The 26,873-nt window shown below is 40.0% G+C and overlaps 1 protein-coding gene across 6 annotated transcripts in view; it reads right to left on the bottom strand.

The window, feature by feature from the left end:
• Nucleotides 1–3,895: 3,895 nt before the first annotated feature.
• LOC101933473 (kynurenine/alpha-aminoadipate aminotransferase, mitochondrial) overlaps nucleotides 3,896–26,873 on the bottom strand; it is a 49,268-nt gene continuing 26,290 nt past the window's right edge. For 5 of the 6 annotated variants that reach the window (XM_065596580.1, XM_065596581.1, XM_065596576.1 and 2 more), the window contains 12 exons: nucleotides 26,631–26,796; nucleotides 25,446–25,578; nucleotides 24,531–24,605; nucleotides 22,146–22,355; nucleotides 21,704–21,769; nucleotides 20,572–20,654; nucleotides 19,642–19,735; nucleotides 18,845–18,906; nucleotides 17,762–17,826; nucleotides 12,382–12,488; nucleotides 9,991–10,092; nucleotides 3,896–7,898 (listed from right to left, as the gene is read on the bottom strand). In XM_065596580.1, the coding sequence (XP_065452652.1) occupies nucleotides 7,857–7,898; nucleotides 9,991–10,092; nucleotides 12,382–12,488; nucleotides 17,762–17,826; nucleotides 18,845–18,906; nucleotides 19,642–19,735; nucleotides 20,572–20,654; nucleotides 21,704–21,769; nucleotides 22,146–22,355; nucleotides 24,531–24,605; nucleotides 25,446–25,578; nucleotides 26,631–26,796 (1,205 nt within the window). In that variant the 3' untranslated portion in view covers nucleotides 3,896–7,856. The remainder of the gene's footprint in view (nucleotides 7,899–9,990; nucleotides 10,093–12,381; nucleotides 12,489–17,761; nucleotides 17,827–18,844; nucleotides 18,907–19,641; nucleotides 19,736–20,571; nucleotides 20,655–21,703; nucleotides 21,770–22,145; nucleotides 22,356–24,530; nucleotides 24,606–25,445; nucleotides 25,579–26,630; nucleotides 26,797–26,873) is intronic. The other variant, XM_065596582.1, reaches the window with a different exon arrangement.

A 26,873-nucleotide genomic window follows, 5' to 3' on the forward strand; every position in this document is an offset into this window, starting at 1 on the left:
GGTTGCTATTTCTAATAAATACCCTGAGGATATTTCTTAGATAGAAGAAGTTTGTGTCAGTTGTATCTGCATGACATTACCCAGAAAAAAATATGAAATAAAATTGGATCTTCCCTTACATAATGTGCATAGCTAGGTCTGCAGCATTCTGTATTCTGGGGTTTCTAGCCAGTTAAGTGATAGATTAATTTTAAGCAAGTCCTTTGGGGCCAGATCCACAAAGGTACTTAGGCTCCTAAATCCCATTTTTAGGCACCACTGTGATCCACACACACCCTACTCAGCTGCCACCTAACCCTGTAGGTGCCTAAATTCATTCAGCATCTGTTTATTTCAGTAAAAGCTCGCTGGGTGCCTATGTTTTTGCCTCTGGGCATGTACACTTCTGCCTCAATCTAGGTGTCTGTACTCCTGTCTCCCACCTAAATCCCAGTGTGATCTGCAAAGCAGGAGAAGACAGGCACTCCTGTTGCCTGCAGGGCCCAGTCTGGTAGGTGTGCTCAGAGGCTACTGAACTCCAAAACAGCTGGGAGGGTGGAGGGAAGGAGGAATCTACTTCATAAACTTTTAGCTCAGTGGTTAGGGCAATCCGCTGGGATTCAGGAGACTCCCAGTTCAGCTGCCAGTCTGCCTGACAAGACAGGAATGGGAGTTGAACAGGGTACTGCCACCTGCTGGATGAGTGCCCCAGTCACTGGACTATGGGACATTCTGGTGTGAGTCTTTCTCCCATTTCTCCTACTCCGGTGGTATCACTTGAATTAACTATTGGAATAATTAAATATTATTTGGGCCAGTGAAAGTGTGAAGATCCCTCTGTAGTCCAGTATGTAGGGCACTCCCCTGAGAGGTAACAGATCCCCACCTAATTCCCTTTTTCTCCTGAGGCAGATGGGAGTCTTGAACAAGGGGGTCTTCCACATCCCAGGTGAGTATCTTTACCATGGGGCTAAAGATTAGAGGTGCAGTCCATCCTTCTGGTCTCCTTGTACGACACAAATGCCTAAGCTCATTTTCCCAAATCAATACCTAGATACGGGGATCAATTGTAAACATGATGTTGTAATTCATTATGTTTTCATAATGATATTTTGAATTGTTTGTACATCAGCCTTTGTGCTCCATGAGGGAGGGGGATTAAATATATTTCTCATCTATCAGCCTATATCAGACATTTGTGTGAAAAATGAGCAGACTTTTTGTGGTTTATTTTCAATGAGGTGACTTTGCTTACACAAGGAACTATATTCCCCAATGGAAATGCTCTGCTGAAATGCATTTCCTGATGAGCTTAATAAGTGTGTTGAAAAATTTACTTCTGAGAGGGAGTGACATATGTTTGTGATGATATTAAACATAATTTTATCAACAACTTGTCTTAGAAAATAATTTGTAAATGATCAGGATAAAGTTATACGGCTCCATCCAGCCAGGTGCTGAGTGCCTCCTGCAGAATGGGCAACATCTTGCAGGACCTGGCTCACAGTATTAACAAAAATCTATACGGTAAAAAGATGCATTACTCAGGATCAATACACTTATCTAAGAATTTTGCTGCAGAAAACTACTTTGGTGATGGAATTTAGCATGTTTCTTCTTCTGAAAGAGAATTAGCCTCAATGAATTAGCATAAATTATACTTCTGTAGTTTTGTATTACTCGTTGCAAAGAATACTTTTCATTATAATCCTCACCAAATGGCTTGTTTGTTTGTTCTGCAAGCGTGTGTGTGTGTGTGTGTGTGTGTGTGAGAGAGAGAGAGAGAGAGAGAGAGAAAATTAGATCTCTGCACCTCCCGTTTGCTTTCTTCTCTTTTAGTCTATGTTTAGACTATGAGCTGGGGTATGGTTCCCAGCTCGCGTACACATACTTGTGCTAGCTCTGACTGTACTAGTGTACCTGTGGTAGCATGGGCAGCAGCGGTGGAGGTGGCACAGCTAAATCATGCTGCTGCTGTCCATGCTACCAGGGCTACGTAACTCACACTTGCACTAGCTCTCATCGAGCTAGCATGAGGATGTGTAGTGAGCTGGGAATCACAACTCTAGCTCATAGTGTAGATGTAGCCTTAAAGAGAGTGTTTTCTGCTGAAAACTCAGATTTTAACAGGGTTTAGTTTTCATGGCAGACTAAAACATAATCACTTTTGACCTACAGTAGCCACCTAGGGTTTCACTTTGGCCCCATAAAACGCAAATTAAAAACTCTGCACCCAACACAAATAGAAGAAGAAAATTACGGGCTAATATATTATGATTATTTTGTAATAGGCTGAAAAGAAAGACCCCTGGATTTAATGTTCCATCTAGTCAGTCATGTAATATAAATGACTAGCTAAATGAATCTCCCTGTATAATCTTCTTCTGCATTTTAAAAAAAGAAAACTGTGCTTCAGTTCTGTTTTTCTTCTGGCAGTAATCTGAGGAGCATCTATTTTATGCTGTATTGAGATTAAATATTTCATAAAAGGAGTTTAAAATCAAGTGGTATCCGCATTTTACATTTTTGTTAGGTTAGTTCAGGTCAGCTAGAATGCATGCGCCCTTCTTAGATGATACAGCACTCTGCATTTACAGACATTTACATTTAAACTATAATTGGAGAATTTGATTCAGCAGTCCTTTCTGCTAAAGACTTATTTTTGTCATGAAGTAAGCCTGCCACCTGCTGGAGGTGCTTCAGTAATGAATGTTGTCTCATTGGGAGGATTGTGCCCGCAGATCTGTGCATATGATCTTCCCTTCTCCAGCCTGGCAGAGAGGTGTCCATCCACTGGACCCTGCCAGGCAGCTTTCCTGCTGATCTGGGGATCTGCATAAGTGAAAGGTGTGGGAGGCAGCAGGCTGGAGAAGGGATCGAAGGTAGTGCTTAAAAGCTGCACATTGTCCTCTCCCCTTCTGTCCTAGCAGAGGTGATTTTTTCTGTGGCCTACCTCTGTTATATCCTCACTTCCAGGGAGCACATGTGCACATAGTTGGGGACAGATAGCTAGTGTGGAGGTACAGAGCTCCATGTAAATGGCCTTTGTTTCGAATTGATACTTCAAGCTGCACATGACTCCTTTAGTGGGGGGGATGGATGGGGGGGAGGGAGAAGCCTTCTTGACATGAGAAATCTGTGCTAGGGAAACCTCATGCTTTTGCACTTACAAAGTGCACTCTTACAGGTTTGGTTATGGAAAGAGGAGATCTGACCCACTGAGGCTGTATAGCGTTAGACCCCAATGTAGCGGCTGATCAGGGGATGATTTGGCCTCAGACATTAATTAGATTGCTTTGTGCAGTGAAGGGGCTGTTCTAGCAGTTGGGAATAGCCAGAGGACATAGACTATGCCCACTGTCCCCCTATATCTGTGTAGTTGGAGTGACACAAAGAGACTGTATTGTATCAGAATCAGGCACATAGTGTTATGTCTGTGTAACTTGGAACTTCTTGCACTGAAGACAGGTTTATTGAACATATCTGTGTGTGCAAACAGAAAAAAGTTGAAATCATTAAAATATATACTTAGTGCTTTAGAAGGGCCAATTTCACAAAGCTGAAAACAATTATGAGCTGAATTAGTAGTGAGCGAGAATTAAAACAGACAAATGTGAATGGCAATTGGGAATTGTTTAATAATATTTGACCAGATGAGCAGAAAGCCACAATCTCATAATAAAAAAAAGGCCACAATGGTTAAAAAAATTACCTGGTCTTAGAGGGGAACTAAATGCAGCTATAAAATAATAATAAAAATAATGATTATTAATAATAATATATATTACTGTTAGATGTAAAATGCATTCTTTTGTTTCATTTCTGAAGTCTGGACTCTGTAGATAATTTAATCATCACTTCAGAAGTCTGATTTATCTTCTGAGACAGGTGGAAAAACACTCATAAGAGTTCACAATGTCTCTCTGTATATGTTTAATATAGATTTCATTAAGTAGAATACAATTTAAAGATGAATAAATTATAAAATGATTATATGACAATGTGTACAAGTTTTAATAAATTAATTTAACATAGAAAATCACCAGGGTGTAAGAGATCACATAACAGTAAACTGGTCTTATCAGAAAGCATCAGCTTCTCTAATTCTATTCTATATATTCTGGACAGGTGATCTTGGTGCCAGTATGGAACCTTTAATACAGATCCATATTAAATATCATTTAAGCTTGATACCAATCAAGAGGTCAATCAAAAAGCATTCTAAAATTCAAAAAATAGAATTTAGAATTTAAATGATTACTTAACTGTTGATTTATTCTTACAAAGATTAGGCAATTCTTAAGACAAGGCAAAAGACAGTTCACACTCCCTCTCTTGTGTATGTATATATTCATATATTATACTAAAATATACAACTCCTCTGCCTAAGCTCCCCAAAACAAACCAATCTACATTAAAACACGTCATTAAGGTTGCAAAGTCAAGGATTCCAAGTTAGGCAATGTCAGAACTAAGGTTGTCTGTGCAGGCATCTGATATGGAAGATTTCAGGCTAAACAGTTAAAGTTTGGCAAAGTTATAATCAACTGAAAACAGGGTCCTATAATGGGAAGTGTCAGGCCTTCCTACAGTAAAGAGAGACTGTGCCAGTGGGTATTCTCTCAAGATGGGGAAAATAAAGGCTTTTTTATGATGGCTTAACCAGTGCAAAGTGACCACAATGCACTTATGTATGATGCCATACATTTCTACTTAACACTCAGATATGCAAAGAAAAGATTATGGAGGATGTATGTGGATGGATACTACATTAGCAACATATAAACATAAAATGCTTAGATACATTTGTATTGTCTGTTTTGGAGTTGTGGTTTATAGAAGGAAGTGCTCTTTGCTGTTTGCTGTGATTGAGTTTCTATTGTGTGCTGTAATTTTAAGAGGTTACGTTGGAACAAGTTGATGCATTTCACTTTTTACACAAACAAAATTTGTTTCCAGTTAAAGAAGAATCACTGGTTTATTTGCTTGTTGAAGCTAAGCTTTCGAGCAGACTAATAATTTCCTTCTCTTCTGAGAATGCCTTCCATTGCCTGAGGGCTTCCCACTCCTGCCAAGGTGCTTCTGTCTCATCAGGACAAGAAATAGTGAGTCAGATCCCCAGCTGATATAAACCAGCATAGCTCTATTGAAAGCAGGTGAAGCAAAACACATTGTGGTGTACTGAAATGTGGTTATGACTTACAGGGCCGGCTCCAGCATTTCTGCCGCCCCAAGCAAAAAAAAAAAAAAAAAAGGCAGTGGCGGCAGTTCAGCAGCAGGTCTTTTGCTCCTAGAGGGAGTGAGGGACCTGCTGCCCCCGAATTGCTGCAGGTGCTGCCCCTCTCCCTGGGCCGCCCCAAGCACCTGCTTGTTAAGTTGGTGCCTGGAGCCAGCCCTGATGACTTATCACTTCATAGACTTATCACTTCTGGATTTAATTTTAAACTATGTAGGGGCTAGCCTAGTGAGAGACCCTACTCTGCAAGAAACGCTAGTTTACTTAGGGTAAAGTTCTCCTGTGGTGTGGAGAACTAGCATGAGACCCTCTGCACCACAGTGCTTAGCTGCTACACAGAGGTTGTATGGGGGCTTTACTGAGTGGCTAGAGGAGGTGCCTATACCCATCCCTAAATGCTATGCTAAGGGTCTCAGATACTCATGCTTTATGTTGGTGGAGTGGGGATCACCCTTTCATTGTGTATGCAGCTTGGCTAGGTATATGTGCACTAGCTTTAATCTAGCTATCATGGCTAAAAATAGTAGCAAAGATGTGGTAACGTGGACCCCAGCCCAGGCTAGGAATGCACATTCGCACCCAGGGTTCTGGGCAGGCTTCCACAGCCTGTGCTATTGTGTCTTCACTGCTATTTTTAGCTGTGCTAGCTAGATTAAAGCTAGTGTGGGTATGTCTATCCAGGCTGAAATCAGACCTTCAGTTGCATCATAGACATACCCCATGTCTAACTTCTGTACCTCATGTCAGCAGGGTCAAAGATTGCTGTAGAAAGTGCATGTAGCTTCTTGGCAGTGGGGGGTTTAGCTCTTTAACAAGTCTGCTGGCTATTTTAGTAGTGGTATTGCTGGAGTATGTAAGTCAGTGGTCTGAGTAATCTCTCTTGCTACTTATTGATGAACTAGAGGAAAAAACTCAAGATCAGACCTTAGGTGTCTAAACACACCTACTTTGCCAGGGTGATCAACTTTGCTGTTTTAGGTTAAAATTCACTTAAATCTTGGATGCATGGGTAATGAAATATTGTTATTCTTACTGCATGACTAAAGGACAGCAGAATCATACTTAATATGTCCTAATTCAGGGGCTCGCTAGAACAGTAACCTCACTTGCTCAGTGTGGGGGTAGTGATTCAAATCCAAGTGAAAATCAGAGGGGAACAGGTGTTTCTATTTGGTGGTGAGGAGTGTGTTTAACAGTTCTAGATGATCTTCTTCCTTCAGACAGAGCTGCTTGGACTCAATTACAAGTCCTTGTTTCTTTTCAGTGATCACTAAAGCTGAAGTTACTGGTAAGCTGGTCAAAGGGACTGAGTCTTAGACCTGGTGTGAAAACAGTGTTGTGATAAAAGGCAACACAGAGAAGGGAGCAGCAGTGAATTTCCCCGCTATCCAGTGAGATCAATACAGCTGTGATCACTAAGAGACAGGCGAGGTGGTGGAATCCAAAAATGTGGCACTGTGGCTAAAGGCAGCATGGTGAGAGATGCAGCAATGGCATCAAAGGTGCCCTGTGATTGCTAATAGCTGGGTCAGTTGGTCATGGTGCAGTAGAGCTGGACTGGACCAAGGACACAGCAGAACAGCAGTCGAGGTGGCAGTGACAGCTGCAAGCAGCAACGGCAGAAAGAGCAGCAGTCCTCAATGAAGGTGTCAGTCCTCTCCAGGGGGACCTCTAGACTTGGGATCTTTGCTGACCTTGGACAACAACCCATGAGTAGAGTGTAGAATAGGGAAAGGAGGAAGGGTGTATTGAAGGGATATTTGTCCATTGGACTTTCACACTGCAAGGTGGGAAACTGAGGCAAAGGACACCACCCAAGCTGCTGAGGGATGGGTGTTGGTGTACTTTTGAATCCTCATTGCTGTGTTTTCCGAAATTAATGCTGTATTCTCTCTCTTTAATAAACATTTTTGTTTACATAGACTCAGTGCTTGCGAGTGGGGAAGTATTATCCATTAGAGGTGGCCATAGGAGGTATCTAGTTTTCTCAGATCTCTGTGTGGGAGTCTGAGTTGGTATAATGTTGTAATTTTAAGAGGAACCCCTAGATACTGAACCCAGCCCTTGTTGCTGCTGACCCCACCTGGCAGAAGAGCTACAGGTGGGAAATACTTGCTTTCAGTCAGTGGGTACATAGCTCTCGTGGTGACAGGCAGAAACCCACCTATTAAAAATAAAATCAAATTCATTATGTATGTGCGGTGTCTGGGAAGAAAGGAAGCGATGGTCTGGGGATCAGATGTGGCTGTCAGGAGCTCTCGATTTCTAACTCTACTACTGACCTGATGTGTGTCCCTGAGCAAGTCTCTTAAATGCTGTGCCTCATTTTCATGCCTCAGTAATAGGGGGATAACAGTTACTTACCTAACTCACAGAAATCAGAACTAAATGGTTAATAATTGTACAGTGCTTTGAATATGTAATGTTCTACTATATGTCTATGTGCTGGTTATTGTCAGGTATCATGGTACTTGATGGCATCATGGCAAAATTGCCCAGTAAGAATAAAATTAAAAGTTATGTGCAATTACAGCAAGTAGAAATAAAATCACTCCTTTAGACTTGTCAGTGAAATTAGGCACACAATTTGTAAATGTCAATGAACCCAGGTTTCTAAAAATGCCAGTTTGTTCTGATCCTTTCAGACAGTTTCTTTTATAAGCTCAGCCAGCTTCTGGAAAGCCTGCAATGAAAAAATAAAAAGAGAAAAAGGTTGAGTTGACATAATACTGATAGCAGTCACTAACACAATGACCACTGATATCAAACTGTTAATAATCACTATTCTCCAGCTTTTCCATGTACATGTTGTTCAGAACACTATGTCTGCAAGGCATTTCAGCAATATCTCATCAAGTACGTGTGTGTATATATACACACACCCCAACACAACACCCTTTCCTCACCACTGCACACTGCTTTGAGAATTTGACCTTCAAGGCATAGCTGGATTTGACCAGTTTGCAATGGCTTGATGAGCTGGTACTTTTGCCCCATGCTTCAGAATTTAAGCATTAAGGCAATTGTCAGTATCAGAAAATATTTTTTCATAACGTGTCAAGCATCTCCTTAGTGATAATATAGTGACATTGTTCTGCAGTAAACAAAGCACCAAACAGTGAAGAGAGAGGGAGAAATATGCCACTACTCCAGCAGACAGGGTCAGTCTCAAACTACTGTAGTCAGCGGGGAGAAGTATGATTATATTTGCAATTCTTGTGTCTTAGGTAGCACAATAAATGTGTTAGAAAGCAAAATAAGATTGCCTTCTTGAGAAATACACATGGAAATACTGAAGTATGTAAAAAAAGTTGAGGGTTGATTTTGCTTTCTTTACCCTAAAATTGTATTAGCAGCCACTAATCTTGCTTATTCATCTAAAACTGTGAAAACATGGTGCAGATTCTCTCTATGCTGCTTTTCTAAATCATATTTTGTATCTATTACAGCAAGATACCCAGAGAGTGCTTTATAATACACAATGGATAAATAACCCATGGAACTCACAGCCACTAGGCATTAGTGATCACAAACTTAAGAGGCTTTAAAAAAAGGATCGGATATTTCTAGGGTTAATAAGAACCATCGTTGTTAGATACCAAAAGACATAGATGGGATATTAACTCTCACACATCAGGGCATAAGCCAACCTCTAGATGACTGTAGCTAGGAACAAACTTCCCCTGTGGGCTGACTATTCTGTAATTTTCCACCATAGGGGCTCTTGCATTGTCTTTTGAATCATCTGGAACTGGTCACTGTTGGAGACAGATAGAAGGAAAGATGGGGCAGTGGTTCAGGTGCTAGTCTGGGATTTGGGAGAATTGGGTTCATTTCCCTGCTGCATCACAGACATCCTGTGTGACCTTGGGCAAGTCGCTTAGTCTCTCTGTGCGTCAGCTCCCCTTCTTTAAAATGGGGATAATGCCCACCTGACGGAGGTATTGTGAGGATAAATGTTACAGATTGTGAAATGCTTTGGCACAACAATAATGGGGGCCATATTAGTACTTAGATAGGATTCTAACTAATCATCAAGCAACGACTTACATACTCGCTCATATACTGGGCTGTTAACCATTCAGTAAATTACTTTGTACTTTAAGGTATCCTTGTTGCCTGCCTTTCTCCCCATCATCTCTCTTCAATTTTGCATGATTCATTCCACCATTCAAAATAAACAGAGTTGATTATGGTGCATAATTTGGAGAGAATTTTAAATGTGATTATGGGGTAAACAACACTGGATATTATAATGTTAGGCAGTGGTTCACAGTGGGCAGGAAAAGGGGGACAAGAGTGTCGAACTTGCTACTCATCTGTACATCCACCAGAATGTATTATAAATTTAAAAGCTTAGATGAGACAGACTCAGTATCAGAAAACCAATAACCATCTTAACAGAGGAAAAAGAAAATCAATTTTCTGCAGCAGTTAGGAAGAAGACTGTGATTTATACTCACCTACAACTGTGTGTGTATGGATCTGTGGTTGATACATGAATGGGAATTTTATGCACACACATCAAGAGGACAACTTACACTTAAATTAGAATCTTGGTCCCAGTGGGTCTAGTAAATAATCAAACTTTTAAAATGAGACTTGAACTAATGACTTTCCATAAAATAAATGCTAGTTTTACTTTGGTAGAAATGCAAGAAAAAGGGTCTTCAAGTCCAATATTAGTCTGCATGCAAACAACAAATTTACATGAACAATAGAATCTGATCATGTAAGTCGCCCCAGTGATGCACAACACCACCAGTTACACTCACCTGGTCCATCTGGTCTGGAGAAGCAAAAGAATAGGAAGCTCTGACATAGGGAGTAGGAGCTGAGCTATCAATGCTAAACGATTGTCCAGGAACCAAAGCCACCTAAGAATGATGTTACTGACTTTAATGTTTTGAATGCAAGGAAGTTTGAGAGGATGGCATGTAAAATAGGACCATTACACTATCCCGTATCAGAAACTGTTTATAGTTATACCAAGTTTATCTCATTTTAGACATAGCTAATAGGCAGAAAAGACCCACAACTAGTATCAAACTGGGGAATTCTTTGCTTCAGTATCTAGTAAAATCTAAGGACTCTATTCAGCCTGCACTGAATGAATATAGCTTCCCTGGGAATCTACAGGCCAAATGTAGTGGAATGGTAAACAATGGTTTAAATTACGTGTCAGGTGCGAGTTAGTCAGAAAATGGATGTAAGTGGTGAACTTCAAGCTGTGCTAAACTTGGACTTGTACTAATTGAGTATTCAGCAGGTGTGCAGCAAACTGAATAACATACACATCTAGGATCAAGGAAGCAGGGGGTGGGGGAAAGGGAATAACAGGCAGAGCAAATACAGCAAGGTGTGAGAAAAAGCTGATCAGCCACGAAATTTAGCTATGTCCACAACATTCTCAAAATTCCTGTCGTCAAATTTAGCTTAGGTGTAATTGGCTATAACTCTCATTGACGTCAATGAAGATAATATCCTTTTGTGCCAGAAGTTGAACTTGGCCCCTACAGAATTTGAAATTAGAAATATCACCCATTTTTGACTAGCTTCTGACATGAGATCATTTACAACAGTATAACACCGTATACAACACTGGTGAATTTGGTCTGGTGTTTTAAGGAGGTGGCATTTGTGGTCTGTTAGGGGGAGGAAGTGGGGATAGTAGGGGTCTGCATAAAATGGAAGGCTATGTGACAATATAATAGTGGAACCGAATGGATGTTGGCCTTTAAAAAGACTTCAGAGTGGTAGCTGTGTTAGTCTGTATCAGCAAAAACAATGAGGAATCCTTGTGGCACTTTAGAGACTAACAAATTTATTTGGGCATAAGCTTTCGTGGGCTAAAACCCACTTCATCGGATGCATGGAGTGGAACATACAGTAGGGAGGTATAAATACATAGCATATGAAAAGATGGGAGTTGCTGTATATTTATACCTCCCTACTGTATGTTCCATTCCAGGCATCTAATGAAGTGTTTTTTAGCCCACGAAAGCTTATGCCCAAATAAATTTGTTTGTCTCTAAAGTGCCACAAGGACTCCTCGTTGTTTTTTAAAAAAACTGTAAGTTTCATCCTTGTGATTGTAAAGGGATCCATATTGATCATGAGTAGAACAGTGTACAGTTTTGCATTGGAAGAAAATTAAGACAACAGCTTGATTACAAGAATGATGGGATCCTGTACAAAACTATAAGCTAGTCAAATAACTAGTACAGATAAGAGTAGTTGCAGCTAAGCTTTTTGGACTTCAGAGCACATTTTCACATTTTACAATTTTTTTGCTAGTTTTCTCTTTGCAGAATTTCTGCAACCCATTTCAAATTATCTGATGTTTAAAAAGGAAAAAGCATTTATTAGTGTGTTCTATTTTGTTTTCTAATTGTCAATAGGCTCAAATGATTACCAGTTTCTTGTAACTTGGTCTTTATACTCTATATACACATACATTTAAAATGAAATCCTGGCTTCTTTGATGTTGAATAGCAAGACTTCCCATTGACTTCAATGGGGACAGGATTTCAACTCTGGTGTTCAGATCACTATGAAAATTATGCAAGTAAAGTACATTGAAATGGCTACAGTGTTTCTAGGTGCTGCGTCGCTGTTACTATCACCATGATGGCATATCTAACATACTGTACATCTTATATGTGGAATTTTAATATAACAATTGTAATATGGCTAAAGATTAAAACCCCAATTCTGCCCTGAGAACAGGGCATTTAGACCCTGATGCTTGTGCAAAGCTGCACTGAAGTAATTAGGAATCTCATGGGTGTGGGCAGTGCTCCCTGCAGGACTGGGGCCTAAGGCATTTTTCTGTGCATACTTGAGTTTGAAGTGTGACTATTCTTTGTGGCCAGTCTCTGTTCTCACATCATGTAGTGCCGTTTTATTGTATTAGAAACAACTTTCAAAAGGAAAGTAAAATGTTAGTATTATGAACAACTGGTCAAACCCAGCTCCCATTTGTTATAATGTGATCCCATCATTTCAGCTACTAAAATTTTATTCTTTAATGACCTGTTAAGAAAACGTCACCTGAGTCATAAACTAATTCAGTAACAAATAGTCAGAATAACAGACATAGTTCCGTTCCAAATAAAGTTTACATTATTTTAAAGCTGTTTCCCCATCATTAGGTCTTTCCTTACCCCTCTCTCCAAAGCATTTTCCATAATCATCTGGTATGCATTGGAAATTCCCTTAATCTTAATCCATAAAAACATTCCAGCAGTAGGGATGTTCCACTCCGCCAAACCTGTAAATAAAATATGGACATTGAGTAAAAGTACATCTTGCATCTGTAATGAAAACACCAAAATGGGAATATTGCCATTGATATCAATAGGGACAGGATTTCACCCATAGTATTATATAGAGTTTACTCCATCAGCTTTTTTGTAGCACTGATTTGCATGAAGACCTTGGCCTTCTTGGCCCTTTACACACGTATCCAAGCAGTTACCTTGCCTTTCCTTGGGGTCAAAGCTATATTTTTCTAATCAGTAAATGCTCCAGATAAGTCAGATACTCAGTTCAGTTTACCTTAACTAAAGTAAGATCTATTGGCAACTTAACAATAATAGAAAACCATAAAATAAAGCAAAGATTAGTTAAACACAAACACATGACAGATGAATATGATGCAGAATGTCAGCAGATTGCTGTGTTTTGTAACCATTTAGTGCCAAAGTTATCTGGACTTACAGCACAGTAGTAGTTTGCATAGTCTCTCACACTGAAAGTGCTGTCTCTAGAATTACATGCCTCTCCAGAAGAAATAGTCCTCACAGAGAGTGTGTTTGTATGTAACCTCCCACTTTTTACAATAGGTCTCCCCAGCTTCATTTGTTGACATTTGCCTGTCGGCAGTATAGTTAATTTAATGGTAGGCTGTAAACTCATTAACAATGAGGCAAAGAACATTCAGTTCTGATGTTAGCTTATGTTAGGTAAGGTCTTCCTGTTACCAGCATACATAGAATCATAGAAATGTAGGACTGGAACAGACCTCAATAGGTCAGCTCGTCTAGTCCCCTGCACCGAGGCAGGACTACATATTATGTGGACCATCGCTGTCAGGTGTTTGTCTAACCTGTTTTAAAAAACCCTCAGTGACAGAGATTCCACAGCCTCCCCAGATTATTTGTCCTGGTGCTTTTTTCCCCCCTTAGACTTGCTTTCCATGCAATCTTACCTACTAATTCTCTGAGTTGGCTAATGTCTGCCTTTTCTGAAGTCCACTGTGTTTATTCTGCTGTTTTTCCTTCAGACCGTTCCTTAGAATCATGAATGCTGTCATTTCATGATCACTTTCACCCAAGCTGTCGTCCACCTTCAAATTCTCAAATAAGTCCCTCCTTATTTTTCAGAATCAAATCTAGAGCAGTGTCACCACTAGTCACTTTCTCCATCTTCTGTAATAAAAGGTTGTCTCCAATGTGTTCCAAGAACTTGTTGGATAATCTGTGCCCTCATGTATTGTTTCCTCAACACGCCCAGGTAGTTGAAATCCCCCATCACCACCAAGTCCTGTGCTTTGGATGATTTTGTAATTTAAAAAAAGCCCCATTCATCTTTTATGCCTGGTTAGGTGGTCTTCTAGAGTAGACTCCCTAATAGGACATCCCTCTTGGCCACTTGGGTAATATAATTATCCCCTGAAGGATTTACTTCTTGGCAGTTCCTGCATTCTTGTCCATTACCTGCTTCTCTGCATTGTTAAAGAACATAAACAACATCTTGAGGTAGACCTAGGTTGCCAGGCCATTTTCTGTGGCAGCTTACTTCCAAACATGGACAGTAAAAACACAAAACAACCTCCCTGTCCCCTGTATAATAATACACTTTCACCTGTCTCTCAAGCAAATAGATGAGAATTAATTTAATGTTGTGAAAGCAATCCTAAACATACGGATTACTGGAGGCAATCAAACATCTTGTTAACTAGAGTTTCCTTTTACAGTAGCTCTGAAAATTGATGTTACAGATAGATGGCGGGGTACTTGAGATGTGTCCCAGGGAGCTTATTTACCCAAAGGAAAGTGAATGACAATGTCTGTAGACTGGTTTATACAGGTCTAAATCCTGTACTGTAGAGTAAGCCACTGACTAGAAAATCATGCTCCGAAGGGAAGGAAACATACACAATACACCTGACATAACAGAAGATTCAGATACATACAGGAACGTCTGGATTTGGTTGTGGGAGCCTAGCCTCATCAGCCATCTGCATGTGATGCTGGATCCACGGAGTGGTGCAATTGTGACAGTACAGTGATCAGTCAAATCCACTGTGCTTTGTATAGCGAGGGAGCAACCGCAACTGTAAGTCATATGTGCACAAGCTCACAGCCTGAAAATCTACATTGCAGTACTTCAGCCCAAGGACACTAGCCTCCAGCGGCACCGTGGTTCAGATGCTTCTACAAACATATGGGTCACACATGCCAAATGCCTGGCAGGCAGGATGAAGTAACATAGTGACAACTGGACAAACACAATCTTTCCCCCTCTTGTTCAATGTATGTGAGTAGCCACTAAAGCAAACAATGAGGTGCCATAGGCTTCTGGCCATCAGTGTACTACTGGTGACACTCAGGTCTGTGTCTTATTTTCATTAGGCCTAAATGGAAGTGTGTCCCTATTCATCAAGTGTATGTCAGAGAAGTGGCTCTGGATGATGAAATCGATCTGGTTTACGTATGTTCTGCTCTGCCTGGATAAGATGGAAGCGATGCTCTGTTGGCAGGGGCAAAACATTTCGAGGAGGTATTTATTACAATCTTTGAAGCTGTGAGAGATCTAAGCCCTAGTTATTTTACAGATCACCTCTCCCTCTAAATCTTGCCTTTGCATTGGTGAGAACACTTCCACTGTTTGATCTACAGGAGAAGCTCACAGGAGCTGGGAGCAGTGATGTACTCACTGGCAGGCTCCCACCTCTGCAATTTGCACCCACTGGAAATCCAGCTGACCAAACCTGGCAACATTTGGAAAGAATCAGAAAAAGGCATCTTTATTCATGCTTTCTACTAATTGGAATTTACTTTTACAGTCTCCCTGCTGGTATCCTCCTGTTTCATGGCTTGATAGCTATGAGGGGCACTGAGTTTATGCTCCCATTGGGGAAATGGTTCTTTGCTGGTCTAAACTATGTAAAGTGCACCCAGATACTTCTATGGTGGTGCCTTGTATATACATTTAATAATCATTTTTATGCTAATTTGACTTTGCCAGAATTTAAAATGTAATCTTTTCCATGCTATGTGTTTGTGGAATTAATTGCTGATTATCTTTATTCAAAACAAACAAACAAAAAATAGGCAGTTTCCATATTCACCTCTTTCCACCATTCTTCTTGATTATATGGTCAATGTCTACAACAAGTTTTAGTCAGTTTTAATTTTAGCTCTTCTCAGTTACAGTTAAGCTTCACTTTTTAAAGTCTTGCTGGAGCTCAGGTACTAAACAAACAGGCACGACAACCAAATGATATTGAGATTACTAGACCATAAACATTACCTAACTTTTACCTTATGTAGCCTTTCTGGTTCTTTTCCCAGAATGAAGTCTAGAATATGCTCTGATCTTACAGCATAAGTGGAAGTGTCTAGAGATCCAGGGTAATGGAGCTGCTAGTACCAGAGCATTATGGGGAATGGTTTTCCTATCACATGAATTTTCAGTTTCAAAAAATTTCCCCTTCCACTTCAAGACTAAACTGAAAAAGAGTGAATATAAAAGCCACTATGAAGTATAAGATCTGAAAATGGTTTTACTTCACATAGCAGGTACAGCAAAAACTGTATTCTGCCAAGTGGTTTTTTTTATTATACGTGGAACTGGTATTGACCCCTATAGTTAATGCTTCTATTCAAGGCTGGCCTTATAGGTGGATGACATGGGCAACCGCCCAGGGTGCTGTGGTAAGCGGAGCACCGTGGTCAAGAGGCAAGGAGCAGGGTGGGCCTGGGGTGTGAGGCCAAGGAAAGGAGCTCGGGGCAATGCAGGGAAGAGGCAGCGGGGCCTGGTAGGGGGAGTGGGGAGCCTGGGGATTCAGTGGGGGCCACCTGGGATGAATGGGGAGTATGGGGAGGCAGAAGGAGCCAGGGGTGATGGGAGGCCAGGGAGGCAGCGGGGGGTCAGGGGAGCCAAAATACAAGTTTGCCCAGGGTGCCATTTTCCCTGCAGCTGGTCCTGCTTCTGAGGGGCTCCTTTTACTTACTGGCTGCACTGGTCTGGCAGTCCAAAATAGCCAGAACCCTTCCAGCCATATTCCCAACCCCAACATGCCCCTTTTTTTCTAAGGTGCACATGCTGGCATGCTGCTGTGCCACAGGCTGTATGTGTGTCTGTCTGTGTGCCATTTCACTGGCCCTCAATCACCAGGGAATCCCCTTTCCACTGGGGATATGCCTTGGTTGGGAAATCCAGATGGTTTCTGGCCCACTGATTCCTCCAGAGTGGAGTAAAGGTGCCAGGATTCAGTCCAGAGCTGGGACTATAAACTCTGCCCCAAAAGGGGATTATGTAAAGTCACCTTTGCTGTGGAAATTGTTTGCAGGATCAGAAAGATAGTCCTCAGTCAGTTTAAACCCAGCTATTTTATGTCAAAAGAACTTTCCTTGTCTGTTGTCCCTGGAACCAGTTTGAACCAGTACATGCAAACCTCCACAGGGGTTGGTACCTCTCTGGAGCTATTTACACCTGAGTGATTCATCTTACTCGCCCCTGTGAAGAGGCATGCCCTCACACTGACAAAGAGGAGACTAACAAGCTCCTCTGGGCCTGTTCAACGCCAGTGAGGTGCATCTGCAAGGTTTGTTCTGAAGTGGGGGGCGGTTAAAAGGGAAAACTGGCCAGAGGAAGGGGCGGTGAACAGGAAGAAGACTGCTCCATCTCAGATAGCAAAGACAGTCTCACTGTATCTTTGTGGAGTGGCCACCCCCCTGAACTCGGAGTCTGTACCCAGTTTCTTCTCTATTCTCTGCTGCCCCCCACTCCCACGTTGAGCGAAGCATTCCTCAGAAACTTCATTAAATCAACCTTGCCAAGTTCCTGAGCTTTTCCATAAGAGTGTACATTATGGCCTTTAAGTAGTGCAGCTAATAAATAGGAGTTGGAATCGGAACTGAAAGGTGAGTCAATGAATAGCAGAACACAGAGGCAAGATAATACCAATCAATGCGTGCACCTTTACTCTGCTCTCTATTTTTTTTTTATAAACCAACTGCTCCCTGTTATCCCCATTGTTGTTTAGTGGGGGGTAACTTATCTGATGTAAACCAGATTCAAACCAGTGTAAAGTGTCCACGTGCAAAGTTGCTTGGCTTAACTTAATAAGTGCAATATTGCACCTTTAGTTAAAATGGTGAAACTTTGGCATGTTCACAAGCTCTAAGTTAAACATTACCCTGGTCTTTGAGTTTCTGCCCTACCATCTATCAATCTGTGCTGTTCCATAACCTATCTGCATATACATTAACACCAATAAAGAGGTGTTCATGAGTGTGTGTTGCATTCACTGACCTTTTAACCACTTGTCTGCTGCTGCAAGCATTGCATCTCTCTGGGTCCTGTAGAATTCCATTATCCTGGAAGCAAATAAGTAAGTTATTTTAAAGAACAGTGGGGATATGAGTCAGTCATACAACTATTAAATACTACCTCCTATGTAACTCAGCAACAATTTCATTGGAAATTGGTGCTAAGTGCTACTCTGGATCACTCTCCTTATCAATATGGTTTTCTACATGCATTTCAATTTTTTATGTAAGTAAGTAAATAAATAACCTAACAAAGACAACTCAGGAAGGAGGACTTGTAAAACCTCTCAGCCTCTGACTCTGAACCATCTCAACCATCATGGGTTTGAAAGTTTGACTTGGATATTATTTGTTACCCATTATACTTAAGAAAGACCATGAAAACAAGGAGCAGATAGTAAAAACCCAGTGGGAAAATACTGGTGAACAATGGAGCAGTGAGCAGGTAATGAGAAAAATTGAGACATACTGAAAAGTGGATTTTCTAAAATGGAAAAAATAACTATGGCAGATACATTGTACAGCCTGTAGCAGCATAACTTCGGGGTAAGGAACAGCCTTCTGTGTCCAATCTAAGGCCTTATCCAATGTGCACTGAAGACAATGCGTTTTTTTTCCCATTGACTTTAGTGGGCCCTGGAGCAGACCTATATAAAACATAGGATTATCTTTATCTAGAAAAACTTTTTTTTAAAGTCTCATGAAAGGTTCAATATATCAGAAAATGGTACAAAGGGTTAGTGGATGGTTGTTTTCAACAAATAAAGCTCAGAATTTCATTCCTTTTGTGGATTCATGACTTGATCATAAAGGGAGATTTAATGTGGTTGGGGGGAGGTTTAATATAGACTTTATTAATAGTAATAATAATACATAGCACTTATGTAGCATTTTTTTTATCCACAATTATCCACGGATCTCAGGCAACTTTGCAAGAGTAGGAATAATATCCCCATTTATAGATAAGGAGACTCAGGCACAGAATGTTTAAGTGACTTCCCTGAGCAGCAGTAGAGCTGGGACTAGAACCCAGGTATGAAATAAACACAATCACAAACTATATTACCTATCTACATGCTCCAGAAAACCCTTTTGTCCCCATTTGTGAAGAAGTTCTGACATTAGGATCTATGTGTGAGAGAGAGAGAGAGAGGAAAACATCCAAGTTAATGTCATAACCTAAATGCCATAGAGCCAGTTCTGTAAAGCCCATTGACTTCAGTGAGAGTCCCTGTAAGGATTCCACAGATGTACTGGGCTAATAGCCATTCACTTTTCACAATTGTCCTCTTTTCCACTACTACTACCTGAATGACATGACAGTGTCAAATTCTGTCCTCAGTGACATGCATTGTACGGGTGGAATGGAGGGTGGAATTTAGTCCTTGATGTATAATACCAGTCACATGGTGAGCAGGTCCTGTGTCTAAAGCAGAGGGCTGAAGGTGAGGTGATCTTGGTTCTAATCTCACCTGTACCACATGTCTTATGCGACCGTGGTCAAGTTACTAAAGCTTTTCTGTGCCTTAATTTACAATCTTTAGAATATAGCTAGTAGTAGTAATGTTGTTGAGGCTGTATGCATTACTCTTTGTAAAAAGATCCTCTGTTGGAAAGTGCTTTGTATGACATGCATCACTTCGTGTGCCTATATACAACTGGACAATATAACTCCCAGCACAGCATGATGCACACATCATTGATGAATGCATCCCTGAGAGGCATGTGGAGTGGACTCACTTGCATACATATGGGTGCTTTTCTGCTATTTCTCCTGCTGTGCTGTATGCAAAGCAGGATCAAGCACTTAGTTTTTAAAAACAGTCTGGTCAAATAATTGTGTAACTGTGCAATGGCACTTACCTGTGTGAAAGTGCTGGCTATCGTTGAACTCTGCATATGTAGAATAACTCTGTCAATAAGAGGTTTGGGGCCTGTTAAAAAGCCTAATCTCAACCTAAGAAACAAACAAAAAAAACTATTAATACAAAGATGTACAGTCCACTAATGTTTGTTACATGAATTCAGCATTATCCCTTTGTTAGTATCTGACTGATAGATCACTAAATTTGTGGTGAGTGAATCTTAACCAAATCCAATTGTTCAGTTCTATTATGCATTGTGTAAAATAGCTCTGCCTTGGTTTGATTTATTTATAAAGAGCACAACACAAAATAAAATAAAATACAAAACAAAATAAATTAGCTCATACATAGGGATAGAATTTAAGACTCTGTTGACAGGCTGAGGGACACTGCTTCATGGGAGCACATGCACAGGTTAAATGATAAAAAGCGGCTGATTGAGAGCAGAGGATTCCCAAAACAACAGACTTATTTGCAGAGTTAAAGCAATGAAAGGGTACTCGTTGCTGGCCATTCAAAACTCAGCCAAGAAAGGACAGCTCCTAATCTCCCAAGGAATTTAGAGAGGGGAAAAAATGTCAAAAGCAGCTTTGATGTTTAGGACAAATGGAGAAGACACTGCAACCTGAAGAGTGCTTCACAGGGTTTGGCACCGCAAAGAAAACAAAAAAGGTGTGTGTGGGGGGCAGTAGGGATCACACGGCAATTCTTTGTACATAAGGGCACTCTAATGAGCTGCTCGTCCTTAACTGAGCTTTATGGCATAGCCAAAGTTTGCTTTACAGCATGTGACATTCTAGCTTCAAAATATTTTTGCAGCCATAAAAGTAAAAGATGTGAGACTCTTTTTAATCAGAGCTGTATAGAGGGAATGATAATGTTTTGGTAGAATGGCGCATATCACACAGCATTTTGAAATTGGACTTACCCAGCAGAGATAATTTTAGAAAAAGTGTCACATCTGATCACTCGACCATCAACATCCATTGACAGAAATGATGGTGCCTTAGTCTTTAAATATAAAAAAGTAGCTTATTATGGCCCTTATTTTATTGTGATACTAGAATATGTATATATATACGTATGATATAGTATTGTGATACTAGAATATGACTCACTCTTGTTAACAAGAAAACAAAATACTCTGGACTATATTGTGACTGGCTTTGTGGCAATGAGCACAGCAAGCAACTTCTTTCTCCTTGTGTCCATCCCTGTGCAGGGGCCAGTACAAAGTGATAAGAGTGGGCACTGTATTAAGCTAGTGCAAGTAGTGGCATAAAGTCTCCACAAAGGGCTAGGGAGCAGCAGGATAAGAGCAGGGCCTGGGATGAATCTACGTTAACCATTCTCCTCCACGCTACTTTAGCCAACAGTTGTGGCTGGGTCCAGTGGTGGGTGGAGTGGTACATTTTGTACCTTGTTGAAGTGTGGGTGTGCTCCCACTGTAGGGTGTGCTCCTCTGGAATGAGTGCTATGGACTGAACCTCTCTTAACCATAGACTTGGTATGGCACCATGAGCTAGCATTGTATCCATCTGTATGTACACACACATGTTTACACCCATTCTATATGGGTGCAAACACCCATGTACACACTTAAGCAGTTCTTACGCCTCTATGTGTGCAAGGTTGGATTTTTTCCCCCACGTAAGGACAAGTTGGTTTCAAGGATGCACATTCTATCATTAGCAAGCACTTGCGTGTTAGACTATTTCAAATGTGTATGCATGCATTTGCCCCAACTTTCCCATCATACTAAAGAAAGTTTAAGGTAAGTCATATTTTGGGCCTCTAACCTTTGACAGTGTAGATTTTAATAAATGTCTTTAACTACTGAACTGCAACTCTTTCTGTGTAGGAAAACATTATAGTAGTCCAGTTCAAACCTGAGATTCTCTGTCTGCCAAAACATATGTAAAATGCAAGATGTTTGATTGTTGGGTACAGTGGTCACCTAAACATTTTTATTTAAACATGGACAGCTGAAAATGTATTTCTCCTTGTCAAAGTGACAGCATGTGTGACAGGAATACAAATAAGCACAAGTGAATATTTACCTTTTCAAACTGAAGAAAATAATATGGATCATCTTCTATTATAAGGAAATCATAACATCTTGCAAGCTAAAGAGAGGTCAAATTAAAAAAAGAGGAACAGGTCTTGAAACTGTCAATTATTTGCTGCAATTATTATGTGATATTTTACTATACAGAAGAAGACAGTAGTGTGATCATTGACAAAAGGGTAAACGACTGAGTGGCTCGCTGGGGCTATCATTATCCATGCCACCAGGTATAGGCCATGAAAATGATCACGTAGGATGACAAGGAACAGAAATAGACATATTTGCAGCTGGGGTCTTTTATACTTTCAGTAGGTCCAGAATCAACATGTTATTATGGGGAAAATATTCTAGTTCTGTATTATAAATTGGTTAATAGCAAACAAAACCTTCTCTCTTTATGAAAACTCTGATGATGTCAGGTTCCTACTGAATACCTGGTATATCTTCTTCTTGCAGTCAGCAGTTAATGAGGTTCCAGATGGATTACTACCATTTGGAACGGTGTAGAGGAACTTGGGGAGATTGTTGTTCAGCTTTTTTGCGTCTTCTGGTCTCCACCTGGAAAGAATTTCTTTCAGAGCTTTTGGAATAATACCGTGCTTGTCAGAAGGGACTTTGATAATGTTACAACCCAGTGGTTTCAGCTGTTAATAGAAAGAAGACAGACATGACACACAATCTTGTAGCCCAGTCAGCAGTTCAGAAATAGTCAGTGAAGCCATAGAACTTCTGTGCATGCTTCATCAAAATAATTAAAAATTCTTTACCTTAAATTTGATCTGAAATGAGAAATTGGGGAACTAGATTGACTGACTTCAAACAATCTTAAATGCACATTACAAAACCACTGATGTGGTTACTCATAAGTAATGTGGAAATCTCAAGTTTATGTCCTAAAATCTTTCTCTCAACATAGTCCATATTTTATATATGGTCCCAATTAATGGTCCCACACTCAGCTATATATTTATTTGATTGCTTAATAGAACCAACACTTTCCCCATAAAAAAGATATTACACAGCTATTCCATGCAACAAGCTAACTGAATGCAACAATTAAGGTAGGGAATTGACATGCATAAGTGTGAAAAATTCCAAAAGTGAGGTTCCTACTATAACTTATTTGCATTACTTGTGTATATGCATACATTCACATATAGATAATCTGACAACACACACATGTAATTCAAGTAAGTTACAGTAGGAACCTGATTTTTGCATTTGGTTAGTTTTTTTGCATGGGATATCTTACTTGGATAACAAGTTGCTGGTTCTGCTGGGCTGTCAAATAAATGTATATCTGATGTAGGAGCATTAGCTGTGTAGCTGTTTCTGCGGCTCTCTAGCAGGGCCAGCTCCAGGGTTTTTGCTGCCCCAAGCGGCGCAAAAAAAAAAAAAAAAAAAAAAGCCACGATCGCGATCTGCGGTGGCAATTCGGTGGGAGGTCCTTCGCTCCAAGCAGGAGTGAGGGACCGTCCGCCGAATTGCTGCCGAATAGCTGGACGTGCCGCCCCCCCTCCGGAGTGGCCGCCCCAAGCACCTGCTTGGCAAGCTGGTGCCTGGAGCCGGCCCTGCTCTCTAGAAGGATCCCTGAACTCTTCAATACACTCGTCACAGTGTTTTGTTATGCTTCCTCAAGGCACTAGGATCCCTAGCTATCATATAATGAAGAGTACCTTGCAGTGCGGTGTCATTCTTCGCCTCAGTGCAGCCTGACGTATCCCTACAGTTCACGGAAAACTCAAGGCTCAGATAGTCATATAAAAGAACATCCAAGATTGCAAAGTCATTTTCCAAAGGCCAAGCTTCATTTGTGCATGCATCATGCTTTTGCAGGTGCACATATGTATGTGTCCACACTTGGTAGCTGGAAACACCTGTGTCCACACTTTCAGTCAGGGTAGATAAAATGATTTTTGGGGAAAACTTTGTTATTTAAATTGGAAATGTTTGATGTTGCTGTTTTTAAATGGTTTTTCTCTTTTAAAATAAACATGTTTAAAATGAAATCTGAATTTAATACAAAATATGTTAAGGCTTGAACTTGTTATAATTTAGCTGTAAATGGGAAACATGTTTTGAGAAGAGAAGTTTATTTACCCAGAATGTAAAGGTGGTTTTGTATAATAAACCTAAATGTTATATGCTGTTTTGTGTGTTTTAATTAAATCCCAGTTACCACCCTAATGCAGCTTGACATAAATCATGAGCAGAAGTTAATTATCTGGTAAATAAGCAAATAAGTCACCGTTTTCTAATATATTTAAAATGTAGAGTAAAGAATCTGAAAACTTACAATGTACTGTCCTATGTAGCAAAAATATGTACCAAATCTAGCTGTAAATTAACATGTTTTAATGGTCATATCAACCCCTGAGAATTAACCTTTCTTTAGAAAATAACTGAAGTTCAAATGGAAAAGTTGATTAAAATCAGTTATTTAAATTGAGGCTTTCCATTGGGTGATGTAAATCAATCCACCCTGCTTTCAAGAGTCAAAAACCTGTTTATACATGTTAAACTTACACCTTCAAAATCCATTGGCCTTGAAAGTCAAGTGAATGCATATATTACATGTGCCTAATTTTGTATGTGCACAGGTGGAGGCCTGAAAGAGATCCTATTCAAAATGTACCCATGACTACTGAAATACAGATCGGTCTCTGCTGCAATATATAACTTGCCAGATATCCATAGATGTGGCCCACATGTGATGCATACTTAAATCAGTGAGAGAAATCACATATTGCAAACTTTCCCTCTTCATCTTGACTTTAGGAGGAACTTTGCACTGCTTTGCAGACATAACCAATACTCACTGCTGACAGAGTCCTTGAGTAGCTGGGGTCTTCTAAAAGGACATTATCTCCAGGATTGACAAGCATATCAAACACCTGCCCAATAAGAATAATTTATTTTACAACAGTCTGACCTTTCCTCCTGAATATTATACACATTGCTATATACTCTGGTTGGATTATCTGTATTGATTACATCAGTGGCTCTCAACCTTTCCAGACTACTGTACCCCATTCAGGAGTCTGATTTGTCCAGCATACCCCCAAGTTTCACCTCACTTAAAAATGACTTGCTTTCAAAATCAGACATAAAAATACAAAAATGTCACAGCACACTATCACTAAAAAATTGCTTACTCTCTCATTTTTACCATATAATTATAAAATAAGTCAATTGGAATATAAATAGAAACCAAGAAAAAGAAACCAAGGCCTGCTTATCTTATCCATGCATATAGCCTTCACTCACACAAGTTATCCTACGATTTTAATCAGGCTACTGCTGTGAATAAGGCAAGTACAAACAGAATCAGAGTGTGAAATCCTGGACCCATGGAAGCCAATGGAAATTTTGCAATTGACTTCAATAGGGACAGGATTTCACCCATGCTGGATAATTATTCCCTTGTATAAAAGATGTATAATAAACTAGCACTTTTTTCAATTCAAAATTAGTTGCTTAAGTGAAAACATGTTTAAAGCTTTCGTGCCATTGAACAAAAAATCTAACAAATTAAACACACTTCTTCATACAGGTAGCAGATCTGTGTTTATTAATATTTCAGTGTTAGGGGAAGGTTATATTACTTGAAATGGAGTGAAGGGAATCAACAAAGGGCTATGTTCCCTGTGAACTAAACTTTGTAGATATAATTAATAAACTATATAGTTTATGTAGCATTGCCATGCCAGTACCGATTCTCTTTTCAGTCTTACTTTAGACAAGCCGTCCTGGCTGCCAGTGGTGACACATATCTCCATTTGGCCCTGATCAGGACTGTACTTGGCAGTGGGAGGATTGTGGAGACTCATCTGTAAATCCTTTAGCCAGGACAAGAACTCTGGAATTCTGAACAGAAGTTTCATTCCTTTATTCTTCATTTGTATCCATAACACTTTATAAAGTACAGAGACATTTACTCAGAAGCGTCCCTTTGCAGCCCTGATGCAGCATGATTTCTGAACAACCTGTGTGTAGCTATTGTTAAATAAAAAGGATTATGGATCGAATCCTGAAGTGCTTACTTTAGAGACTGATCCTGCACATCCTTACTATCATGATTAGTTCTTACTCTTATAAGTAGTTCCATCACTGTCTTAAATGAGACTGTGCATTAGCTAGAGATTGCAGGATTAGTTTTCAGTTTTCACTAAGGAAAATGCTCATGAATTTAAATGAACCTCTTGTTGTTTCATCTGACAGATAAGTGTTCAGAAATGAAAACCAAAGTAGGTCATACTTGGAATGAAACATTTTCCTATTGAAAGAGGGGGTTGTTGAAATTTTCCACAGGAAAAGAAAACTTTCTTAAGAATTATCTGTCAGCAAAATTGAAATGAAGTATTTTGTCTCAGGTCAGGTGAACATTAATTTCTGTGTCCGCCTATGTCACCATGGTACCTGATGGGAGCTGTATTTTCAGGCCCCTTATGCCCCTATTCTCCCTAATAGGACAGGCTTCCTTGCCAGAGTCCATCTTTCAGGATTCATCACAATCTCGCCCTGTGGCTGAATCCAAACAAAAAAAATTCACAATGTTTCATTCTGTGAAAAGGTTAAATATTTTGAATTTTTTGCCCAATTTGTAATGAAAAGATTGAAATATCAGAATTCTCGATGGAGCAGAAATTCTATATTTTGATAGGCTCAGTCCTTACAATAAAAGAACAGGTTGATGGACACAATGAAACAATTCAGTTTTCCTTATTGAATAATGGATTATTGAAAAATTATTTGAAAAATGAACAATGAACCAGTTTACATTGAAGATTAAAATACAATCACTTAAACTCAATCTCTCCAAGTAAATGGGTATTGTATTAAAAAGATCAGCTCTTTTTATTAATCTTGGACCTGATACTAAATTGATTAAGAAATGTCACGTCGCTTTTGAAAACTACCCTTTTGTGGAGGAATACTGGAGGGCTCTCTTCATTAATGCCTCCCCAATTTCAATAGTGGTTCCATCTTCAAGAGTGAAACTTGCTGTTTTAAATGGGAAATAGTTAGGATTTGGCAGGCCTCCAGAGATCATGATTACTGAGGGGTTCTTCTGTGCCAAACTACCTGTAGTGAACATAAGGAAGAAATCATCTATTGGAGATTGCACACTGCAAGGAATAGAGAATGCACTCTTACAGGGT

The sequence above is a fragment of the Chrysemys picta genome, chromosome 5 (genome assembly GCF_011386835.1).
Source record: "Chrysemys picta bellii isolate R12L10 chromosome 5, ASM1138683v2, whole genome shotgun sequence".
Classification (NCBI taxonomy): Eukaryota; Metazoa; Chordata; order Testudines; family Emydidae; genus Chrysemys; species Chrysemys picta.